The sequence below is a fragment of the Euprymna scolopes genome, chromosome 21 (assembly GCF_053919585.1).
Source record: "Euprymna scolopes isolate OS-2025 chromosome 21, ASM5391958v1, whole genome shotgun sequence".
NCBI classification, from domain to species: domain Eukaryota; kingdom Metazoa; phylum Mollusca; class Cephalopoda; order Sepiida; family Sepiolidae; genus Euprymna; species Euprymna scolopes.
In genome coordinates, this window is record NC_136502.1 from 90763609 (window position 1) to 90776062 (window position 12454).

General features: G+C 33.1%; 2 protein-coding genes across 2 annotated transcripts in view; both read right to left on the reverse strand.

Annotated features, from left to right (window-relative positions):
- Positions 1 to 12454, reverse strand: part of LOC145242568 (BTB/POZ domain-containing protein KCTD9-like) — an 86713-nt gene that overhangs the window by 53170 nt on the left and 21089 nt on the right. The gene's annotated exons all lie outside the window — the stretch shown is intronic.
- LOC145242567 (uncharacterized) lies at positions 3909 to 7841 on the reverse strand. Its single transcript, XM_080105657.1, has one exon. It carries the CDS (start codon positions 6128 to 6130, stop codon positions 5210 to 5212), a length of 921 nt encoding a protein of 306 aa, XP_079961783.1. The 5' UTR covers positions 6131 to 7841; the 3' UTR covers positions 3909 to 5209.

The following is a 12454-nucleotide window of genomic DNA, read 5'->3' on the forward strand; positions in this document are numbered from 1 at the left end:
TCATCAGACATTAAGTCCCCGGCAGAGTTACTCAACGGACGAAAAATACGGACACCCCTAGTATCCAAGCAACAACTTGGCGATGAGCAGACTAGGACAGCCATACAGAAACAGAAAGATCAGTCTAAGGTCTGCTATGACAGGAAACATAACAGACACCACTCCCACCTACATGCAGGACAGAATGTCTATGTCCAGCAGGAAAAAGCAAAGATATGGGAGCCTGGAAAAATTCAGCGCTCCAGCATGACACCCAGATCCTACATAGTTGAATCTGAGAACGGTAACACCTATAGAAGGAACAGGCAGTTCCTCAGACCAGCTGGGAGGAGATCAACAACCGCAAATAGATCCGACCAACCTCGCCCCAGCGACTCTCCACCGGATCCCACCCAGAAGGAAGGTCCCCCCCCTAAACAAATCGAACAGCCGACCACCGAACAACACTCCAGCGGCACGCCTCACACCCGAACTGAGAAACTCACCCCCGAATTAAGAAGATCTCAGAGACGAATGAATGCTCCTCAGAAACTGAACTTATAGGTTACACTATCCTAAAAAAAAAGAGACAATACCATTACCCTAGAACAATGGAGACAAGCTAAATAGTATATTAGAGACTATGTTATCCCTTAATCAGATAAAGGCTAAATATCGCCCTTGGACTATATACATATATATGGAAGGGAAGGGATGTCATAATATAGGCTAAGAGACTATTAGTCGCCTAGAGTTATGCCCCTTGGCCCGTGACGTATGAATCTCGTCCGCCATTGTTTCTCAGTGCAACGTTTACTACTAGTCAATAAAGAACGCATTTTACACCACCTTCGAGTCTGTTTATCAATGCTTCCAAAGTATGTATTATCACGACAATAATTGACCGATTTTATTGATTTTTTTTTTTTTCCTGAAAATACAAAAATTCGAAATTGATGGCAATTCTGCATTATGCGGCCGAGCGCCATTGTTAGGGGCAATAACTCCAATTTCTTTTTGAACAAACAAGTTTTTTTTTTTCCGAACACAAAAATATTTGAAAACGAAAACATTGTATAAAATGTATCAAAATTGTAAGACATTTACTTGAAAGTCTGCGTAAAAAATATAATTTTAATAAAACAATTTTGGGTATTTTTGTAATTAAAAGAATATCGGATTTTTATAAATTAGTTTTGTTTTCTTTTTTTTCCGAACAAATAAATAATGAAACATTTTTCGAATTAAAGCAACTTTGAAGAGTCAACAACAAATTTAACATTTAAATGAAACATTTTTCCAAATTAAAGCAACATTTGGATTTTTCCGAAACATTTTTTGAATTAAAGTAACAAATAATTTTAATGAAACATTTATCGTCCCTCTTTGACCGTATCTAGAAAAGTGCCACTTGGCGATAGATTTTAATGAAACGTATATTTATTATTAAGCAATTAATGAAACACCAAAAAACATGGCGTTCGGCCGCATAATACAGAAGTGCCAAATTGATATCGTATAGGAGTGTCGCAGTACTGACGTACGGACGCTATTTGTTCAATTTTTTTTTTTTTTTTTTTTTTTTGATAAATACGTTACAACAGAACACCGACCACACTAATTTCGTTTTTTAAGGGTAATCGAGGTCGCTGAAACGAATCTGATAATCCGACCCATCGCAAAATTACTGTTTGCATGGTATTAACCCCTGAATCCAGGGACTATTTTCCACCATTTTACAGCTTCCGTTGACGCTACGCGCGAGGTAACATAATCGCCGGCTGTTAAATGTGCCTTCACGTAGCAAACTGCCTTTTCACATGGCGTACGAATCTTTTTTTTGGGGGGGGGGGGTAATGTCGGAAAGACTTTTTCCAGTGCATAGAATTTTTTTTTTTTTTTTTTTTTTTTTTTTTAGGGGGGGGACACTAAAATTTGAAGAAAAACTTGTCTAAAACAAAATTTAAAAAAAAAAATACATTATAGTACTCTTAAGGGGGATTTTTTTTCTTACGTAGTTTTTAATGCATTTTAAGCAGAGTTTTCACGAGCAATTTACAAAAACAGCACCAAACATTTTTATATTTTTCGTTCTTTTTTCGGGGGAGGGGTTCAATTACAGAACTTGTGTGGCTTAACAGGTGCTTCTGCAGTTTAATTAAACCGTTTTCCCGGAAGTAACGCGCCGACATTTACCGATTAGAATACTATTTAACATTTTTAGGAGATTTCGCTGTTTTCTGTTTGCATTGGGGGGGGGAATAATGTGTTTTATATAAAATAATTTTTTTTATAAATTTGTCAAATAATTTACGCCGCTGTTGCCGATTACAGACTTAAGTCTCACATTAGCAGAAAAAAAAAAATTGAAAACATCAACTTTTAAGAATGCCTTTCTCGTTATGCCGTTCTAATCACGTGACACGACACGTCGGTAAAGAAATGTCAGGTAGTAACGAAGTAGAACGTTATAACGAGAAAATGAACCCTCTTAAAAGTCATTTTTTTCTGCTAATATGATTATTAAGTCTAATCTGTTAATCGTCGGGAACAATTAAATTTTTTTTTTTTTTTTTTAAGTGAAAAACACTACTTTTTCTGGTGTGAACATTCTCGTTGTTTATATGCCAGATAAAACGAACAACGCAGACGAACTAAACGGGAAAATACAAACGGAAATCAGAGTTCGTCAAAATCAAGACAATATTAAAAAGTTATTTGTCGAATGAGAAAACTAAATTAAAAATACATTTTCAATAAAAAAAAAAAAAAAAAAAAGGGGGTGTTAATACATTAGAGCGGTACCAATTTGAAAGACGAATTGGGGACGCTAATATAGACACAATCGCAAAATCTCAAATCCACCGCCTGCTTTTGTCAGGTGAAAACATTACTTGTGTTATAGCAAAATTAGTAAAAATTCCGAATATTACAGAAAAATGATCCAGAAAGAAAGAAATCGGTCACAATTATGTTCCTAGATACTGTTTAAAGATGGCGAACCTTCAAATTAATTCAAAGTTTATCTCCCCTGTTTATTATACTGAATTTGTCGCACAACTCTTCCACATTAAAAACATACGATAAAACGCGATGCATTCTATTTATACTGGATCATTTTTCGTAATTTATATTAATTTCGCCATGACAGGTAAGCATCCAAATTCTAATTAATGCACATCAAGAAAAAAAAAATGGCAGACTTATGGCTTATACAGGAAAAAAAACTAGTAAGGCCGTGATTATGTTTTGAGGATGCATGAGAAAAAAAATAGGAACCAGTGCTTTATTTCCTTACTTTGTGGCATTTCTTTCCTATTATTAACGTGGTACTCATGCAGTATTGATCCGTGCTTAAATAACGTTATTTAAAAAGCCATTCTTAACAGTAAGTGCATTAGCACCATTAACGTGTTCCATTATTACAGTTCACTAGCGTAGACAATTAAGAGAAAAACATTCTTTTACAAGGAAAAGAAAAATATTGGGTGCTTGTTCAGTGTAGTGAAACACATTTCAGGGGAAAACATTACGTACTTACGTGTCATGTCGTAATAAGTATAGATTCCACAAATTACGAAAAAATTAATCCAGTAGAAAAATAATTACAAGTAAAAATAAGATTCATTGGTTTATAGAATCATTTTTTAATGTTGCGGAGTCATCAAGATCCTGGAGGAGGATGGAGGCGGGGCGTAACTGGCAAACTGCAATCGATCATTTTGACTAAATTGTAATTCCGCCATTTTTAAACAAAATACCAGAACAAATGTGGGTGATTTTTTGTTAACATAAATCTAGCCCATCTGCTTGGTCATTTGTATTATTTTTTTTTTAATTTATACTAAGTGCGACATAAGACGCAAATGTGTAATAATGGTTTCACCTGAAATGCGATAGTTAAAATATTACTAATCCGCATAATCAAATATTGTTTAAACTCAGACATTTTATTTCACACCATATTTAACAAAACACAAAATGTCATCCAAATTAAAATATTAAACAATTATTTTAACTGCAATAAACATTTCCGAATAAATTTCAAAATACGTTTAGCAATTTATATTCAACGTCATGTTTTTATTATTTAAAAGAAATGCAAGTTAAAATGTGTCTTTCATATTAAAATTGTGTAACAATGTTAGGTTCTTTGATACGACAGGAGCGCATGAGAAAATTCATCTACTTTGGTTGGGGTGCACAAATGAACTGTAATAATTGACTTCGCCTTCAAGCTCAAAATTTATAATCTATGATTCAAAGACAACTTCAAATTCGAACACACTATAATACTAGGTCAGCAATTTTAAACGATTTTTTTTCTTTTGTTTGAATCCGTTTTTGTGACCGTTCGAAATTGGATTCGAATTTTAAAAAGGTTGATTAAAAAGTAATTTGATAATCTTGTAGCATTCGAAAAGTTGTAAACAAATAACTTTACTTAATTTTCGACCGAATTGTATACTTGTAACGTTCAGAGTCTGTTTAAAAGCGTTTTGTTTAAATTGTAGTATCTCAACGCAGAATGAAAAAAGTATAGACGTTATTTCCTTTAAAGCTCTTAATCCAAGTATAACAATAAAAACACCTTTTAATACCGATTCAAAACGTTATAAAGCATACATGTCAGTAGAACGTTACATTTTAATGCGTTTCGTGAGAGTTATTTCGATTTCTTGGTCATTAACTATGCTGCGAGGTTACCAATAAATTCCTGGCTTTAACTAAAATTTACAAGACAAAATGACAAGTATTACGGCTGTCCGCCCAAAATAGAGCACCTTTTTGATATTTTTTAGATCAGGTCCACCTCCACAATTTTCTTTTAAATTACGACTTTTCTAGGTTTTCAACTACATTGAAATACGGAAATCGCATTGAAATCTTGCAGAAATAAGTAGTCATCGAGATATAAATAGTTTTATGCATTGTATTCTTTGGCGGCCATCTTTGTTACGCGCGTAGATTTGTTTATGGCGCACGCACGTAAAAAGATGGCCGCCAAAGAATACAATGCATAATACAACTTTTTATATCTCGATAACTACATATTTCTGCAAAATTTCAATGCGATTTCCGTATTCAGCATAGTCGAAAAATCTATATGGTCGTCATTTAGAACATTGTGGAGGTGGACCTAATCTAAAAATTTACCCAAGTTTCTATCAAAGAGCGAACAACTTCTTGTAGTCCTTAACGACGACACCCACCCTACAAATGATAGTCCTTATGTAATTAATACATGTGGCGTCCTGTTTAAGTTACGATTTTTCAGTCTTCTTCGTCGACGGAAAAACTGCAAGGTTGAGAGTCGTTTCGCTCTCAAATAGATATGGAAAATAACTATCAGAAACAGCATGGCCGATATCACGGCAAAAACCAGCAGGTTTAAGATCACGACACTCAACCAGACTTCGATATTGCATTTCACGAAAAGAACCTGGTACGAAGCGGGTGAACATTCGATAGAAAATTCCTCGGGCGTTGTCGTTGTACTGGCATTACTGCTAACGGGGTTGACGGTCGACCAGTTTGAAGAGTGGTCATATGATGAATTCGCGTGTCCGTGCGTAAACAACGGGCATTCGTAGAACCTAGTCTTGAGGACATGGACGACGATTAGCAAAGATGTCAGAAACATAAAGGCATTCGTGAGATACGCGAAGAAAATACTCGCTACGAAGCAGCCGTAATTCCGACTGCCGATGCAGTTGTTTATCCAGAAGCAATGATGGTCAAAATTATGGATACACTTCACGCAGAACGAACAATGGAATGACGAGGCATGCACATAAACGGCACACGCATAACAATAACGGAGTCGATGGCCGTTAACCACGATATCGGACTCTCTGTTGGAAACGGCGAAGGCTCTCCAGAGAGACACTAACTCATCGTTGTAGCTCTTTATCCATATCGGGTCGGCCGGGTCGATTAGGCTAGTAGCCAGGCTAGCGACGAACAGGGCCGTACACAGGATGACGGATACAGACAACGCGTAAGGGCGGGCTGTTTCGTCGTACATTGGTATGACGGAGGTGCAATAAACGATGCTGCAAATAATGAGTAATACCCAGATGGAAATCTGATGGCGACTGAGGGGCCACGAACAAGCATTTCGCCGGGTTCGAGTAATGGTACTACTCATAGCAAGATTATTTTTTTTATATATATGTATATAATATATTAGCTATCTTCTTTCTCCGTGGTCACTCACAATCCACCAACAATTGATTAAAAAAAAAAAATGTACTCATTAAAAAAATTCTTTTGAAAAACAATAAAATGATTACATTACTGTTTAATAATAATATTGGACTATTTTACTTTAAGAACGTATATATAAAATTACAACATACGGAGTGACTTACTTTTCAAATTGGGTAACAAATCACCCCTACATAAATGAAAATGGTATTTTCCCTATTTATTTATCGCCTCACGGAAGCAAAATAAAAACACGAGGTCGCTTGACAAGCGATGTTGGTATATTTTAACTTTCTTAACGGGAACAATTTTGGGTACTCATGCAGAGAGTGATCCGTGCTGAAATAATAACGTTATTATTTAAAAAGCCATTCTTAACATGGGGAGGGGAGGGTGTTTTGTACCTATTCTGTACTTTAACGTCACAATTGAATAAAAAAAAAACATAAAACTTTAATTAAACGTGGAAATACGATTTTAAAAAATAGCGCGGATCACTCTCTGCATTAGCACCCAATTTCGTTTCGGTTATTTATTTTTTAATTTTTTTTTTTTTTTTTTTTTACTTGTCCGGTCGTAAAATATGCTTGACTATATTTTTGTTGGAGATTTTATATTTATTACTAGCATGGGTGCCCGGCGTTGCCTATGTGTTGGGCAAAAAAAAATAAAAAAGTGATAGTAGGAAGGCAGGCTCGAACCCGTACCGTGAAGGAGGAAAAAAAAAAAACGTGACGTCTTTGCTGTTAGGACCACCTTCAAACCGGAAGTGACATAGGTTTAAATTAAGGCTAGACAATCGAAAAGAGAGGATGACTTCCGAAAATATCGGTGAAAAAAGCGACCCCCTCTCTGTAGAAAAGTGCCCAGTTGAGGGTGAAGAAAGTAATGTTTCTAGCCAATTTTTCGGTATTTGTCGTCTGAAGGGTCGAGCTTCAAAACGATACTGATCTTGTGAAAATTCGTCGCCTCTGTCGAAAGTTTTAGGCAGACATGCAAACATACATACATACATTTATATATTCGTAGCTCAAATTTTAGACCCAAACCGATTAAAAAGCTTGCCTTATCTCTGAATACCCTTTATGTAAAATTTTTAATGTTTAAACTAGTGGTGGGACGATTAATCGGAGTCGTTAATCGTAAGAATCGTGTATTTTGGGAGGCATCGGAATCGGAATCGCATCGTTAAAAAATACCTTAATTTTCCGATTCCTTCATTACGATTCTTTTAGTCTGATGTTGAAAAAAAGAAAAAAAATTCCTGATATTTCTAACCGCAAGAGAGAAATAAAAAGAAACCAAAGAAATTCATTATTAACAGGGCAATGCTTAGTGCCCCTGCCCCTCCCTTACAAGGTTCATTCATTCAGATCTATTGTACCTATTTACTATGCCTCCCCACGGGACAGAGTTAGACACCAGGGTCGTTTTTTAACGTGGAGAAAAGGTACAAAAATAAAAATTGTCTCAGTCGTGAAGGATCTCTCCTCCACCGAAAGAGAACAAGAAATAGAAGTGCAGCATCTGAAGAACAGATACTACACTTCGATCTTGTCCCGAAGGCCAAGGAAATTGTAATCAAAACTACAAAAGAGTTAACTTGAAAAGAAGTATGCAGGGCTCTACATTGCGAGTAAAAATAAAAATAAAAACGCTTATCTTTTTGGCGATTGTTTTTTTTTTTTTACTGACAAATCTTCTAATACTGAATGAAAATGCTTTTTCAACTTATATTTTCTTAAAATAAAACGAGCAAAGTCAAATTATTTAAACAGTAAAAGGTTTAATAGAACAATATACTTTTTTTCTTTTTTTAAAAGAAGGCTTTTGAAAGAAATATCTCTAAAATGAAATTGATCACGTTGTATTATTTCGCAAAGCCTTTGACAGTAGTCGGTTTCTTTTGAAGTTTCAAAAAAATCGACCCCATACCTATCTCTTCCAAACCTAAAGTTATTAAATAACTCCCTTCGTTAATTTAAGGGTAATTCAATTCAGTCAAGTTTTTTTTTAATTCCATTGAAATAAAATCCATTATTTTTTTTTCTCCAGAAAGATAAAACCCTGAATTTGATTATATTAAAAGCAGAATAATATAATCTTTTTTCTAGAATTTTAAATTGAAAATTAAAAGTGTTTTGCGCAGTTCTTTGCCGAACGAAAAAGAAATTAATATATATATTTTTAAAAGGTTTTGTAATCAGTTAATTTTTATGTCTAAATAATATTTACGATTAATTAAATAATTTCATTTTAAAAAGTATTTATAAATAGAATTTTACTAAGGACTTATAGTTGGGTTTGTATTACTGTACACATAGATTCGAAAAAGTTGTCAAAAAACAAATATATAACAAATAAATGTTATCAAAGGCAAGATAAGTTATTTTTCTACCTAACTGGATATATTTTTCGGGTTTTTATTCAATGTAACATGTTTATTCAGCTCGAAAAGCACACAGTGTTTACCGATGTATTGGAAAATTCAAAATGGCGCCCGAGACTCTCTTTAACACGGTAAGTTTGGGAAAAGATGTTATAAATAATAAACTATACAAAATACTGCTAGAAACTCGCTCAATATATGTTACCGTGACATATTTTGATATATATTCGGTGTTTTTTTTAATAGTTTTTTGTCTAGTTTATTATTTATAGCACCTTTTCCCGAACTTACCATGTTAAAGAGAGTGTCGGGCGCCATTTTGAATTTTCCAATACATCGGTAAACACTGCATGTTTTTCGAGCTGAATAAACATGTTACATTGAATAAAAACAAAAAAAAAAATGTATCCAGTTTGGTAGAAAAGTAACTTATCTTGCCTTTGATAATATTTGTTTGTTATATATTTGTTTTTTGACAACTTTTTCGAACCTATGTGTACAGTAATTTATAAATTATTAAATTAAATATTTATCTTTTTTATATTTAATTAGTATATATTTTCTTTCTCTTCGGCTATATTTTTTTTTATTGAATTCATTAAATCTGTTAATTATGAGGACCAAAATAATGAATCGTGTGTATTTATTCTCTAATTTTCTTGTTTTTGTTCTGTTATATAAATTCTATTTTATTTGTTTTTTCTCTGAAGGATAAATTCTATTTTCTTTGAGTTTTTTTTTTCTGTATTCCAATTAAGTAAAATTTTCTCTAGAATAAATTTTGCTAGTTTTTCCGTTTAGTTTGCTATATAATAATTTTATTTAATCCAAAACACGACGGTGTAGACATAAAATATCTCTTCCAAAGTTAGGGAACATATTTGGGAACTACCGACCATAAGTATAAAACTACCTGGTATATTTCAAAACAATAAATTCCCTAGGAATCGGAATCGGAATCGTACTTGGTATCGGAATCGTTAATCAATATTTTCCTGGAATCGGAATCGTATAAAAATTAGGAATCGTCCCAACACTAGTTTAAACCAGAAATTGTCTGAGTAATTTGGTAAAGATCGCAGGTCAATTTCTTTTAACTTTGACCCCTATTATGACCGCTTAACATTTATTGTTTTGGGCTCAAATCAAGTTATTAAGCTAGATCCATGTCCAAGGAACCTATATCTAAAATTTCAATTGTTTATACACAAAATTGGCGGAAGAGTTTGGTAGAGTTCTCAAAGGTCAAATCGTTGAACTTTGGCCCCTTAACAGACAAATTTCTGGCCGAAATGGATTACCAAGATTTTCCCAAATCTCAGCACTCTGTATATCAAGTTTCGAGTCTAGAATGTCTCTAAATAGGGTTTGCGGATGATATGAGAAAAATAAGGCAGTCAAACAGTTTCTTATCTTAAACTTTATGACATGAGGAGTCATCTCGAGCAAAAAGGTAATATAAACTAGAGTAAATACACATTTTAATCGTGTAAGAATCAAAAGATGTATCCCCCCCCCCTCAGCAAGGCTGTAAGCACGAAGCAGCCTTGCCCTTGCGATCAAAAATTAGATAAAGTGAAACAGAACGAAATGAGGCAAAGCTGACTAGTCGGCACATGACAATTTAAACCACTTTTATCTTTTACTTATGTAAAATGCAAGAAAAAGAAAACCCTGAAAAATAATTTAACCAATTTTTATTTCAAATTAAAATATCTTGTTATACTTTAGAATGACAAATAATTGAAACAACTTTTATTTAGTGTTTATTTTTTATTTAAAATGAAAAATAATTTTAGTAACATTTATTTTTACTTGTGGCCTTCGGGACAAGATCAGAGTGTGGTGTCTGTTCTTTAGATGCTGCAGTGCTGCACTGCACTGCACTTCAATTTCTTGTTCTCTGTCAGTGGAGGAGAAATCCTTCACGACTGAGACAATTTTTTATTTTTGTTCCTTTTCTCCACGTTAAAAAACGACCCTGGTGTCTAACTCTGTCCCGTGGGGAGGCATTGTAAATAGGAACATTTATTTTTAATCTTATCAACCGAAATTGAAAACTGAACAACGGGAAAGTTTCCAGCCGTGGAAACAGTGCTTCTTCCGACTGGTCTAATTTTCTAAGGGAAATCGGTAATGTTGCTGAATAAAATGATACGAGAAAAATAGTTACGGGCAAAAATGGGCGGATAAAGACAGAGGGACCTAGTTTTGAAAGCCGATTTTTCATAATTTTTTTAAGCTTTCTGACTACTTCTTGATTGTATTTGAAAGATTAGAAACTAAAGTCAATTTCCTAAAGGAAAAAAATTTGTACACGTGAAAAAAAAAAAAAATTATGAAAAATGTTTCCACGGCGAGCTAACCAATTCAGCTAAATTTTGAAGTTAAATAAATTCATTGTAAAAATCCTTTAAAAAGATAAATATTAGTTTTCTGGATCTATTTCGAAGATAATTAGTAAAGTGCTAAGATATTGAATTAAATAAACAAAATAAAAACACCTTGTTTGTACAAAAAAAATAGCTTAATTAGCCCTCAAAAAGCAAGCAATTCTGCTGTTCGCCAAAAATGCAACAAATAAAGGTTTGTAAACAGTATACCATTATACGGAAACCCAAAATTACGCTGTTTCAAAATGAAATCATGAGAGTAAAAGGAGGTAAAGGTGTCAGATTTCTCCCCCCCCCCCCAGATGTGCTTCCGTCCATTCCTATTCTGAAAGTTTGTATCAATTTTTATCATTTTTTAATTTAATTATTTTTTATGTTCCTGTTTTTAAATTAATTTTTTTTTTAATTATTGTTCGAGATTATAGAAAAAATGTTACGCCGAAAGTTTCACAATCTTGCGAGCAATTTTTTTTTAAATTTTTTTTTTACATAGGCATCACCACATTATCAAGGCCAAGAGACCACTCAAGGATAAGGGTTAAAGAGTGTACAGTAGAAATTGGACATTATAGTAATCATTAGTAATGAAAATTTGGTAAAGTTGATAACTTATATGGAACGGCTCATCAAGAACTTATTTACGTTAGACTTGAAGACAATTATTACAATCTTGCATATAAAAATTATGTGAAATTTCTAATTAAAAAAAAAAAGTAGAAATAATTTTTTTGTGTGAAAATATTAAATAAACAATGCTTAATTCGATTGGTAATATCGGTAGTTCGAGAAATTCATTTTTTTTCTAGTTATATTGAATTCATTAATATGAACTTAGCCACATATATATATATATATATATATATATATATATATACAGGGTGTCCCAGAAGTCGCGCACCATGTAGATTTATATAAAAACCAATATGAATATCAATGAATATCAATTTTATTAATCAAAATCACAATAGATGCTCAAATTGTACACCTTCAGCCTGAATACATGCATCGATTCTCTTTATAAAACTTTCTTTTACTCTAATGAGGAATAAAATCTGAAACAAAAAATATAAATATAAATATATGGTGCGCGACTTCTGGGATACCCTGTATATATATACACACACACACACTCCTATAAATTTGGTTTGTTTTTGTGTATTGATATTCATATTAAAAACCCTTTTCTATTTGTTGAAAAACCCTTTTTCTCTATTTAAGAAAATACAACTTTATTATATATGGGTCGTGGAATTTCATTCATCTCCAAAAGATGTAGCTAATTTGCATTTTCTTTTAAAGATTCATTTTAACTCCCTATTAGTTTTTTTTTTTCGGTTTTCTTATGGCATGATCATCTTTAGTTAACTATTACGTGTAATTCATTATATTCATCAGATATTCTACATGATTTATATTTGCATAAAAAGGTTATAGTAAACACAAACTTCTTTCTATATATATTTATGTATGCGTATATATGTTT

What these genes read in the sequence shown, in the direction of transcription:
- LOC145242567 (XM_080105657.1), bottom strand. Translation starts at nt 6,130, where the DNA reads ATGAGTAGTACCATTACTCGAACCCGGCGAAATGCTTGTTCGTGGCCC.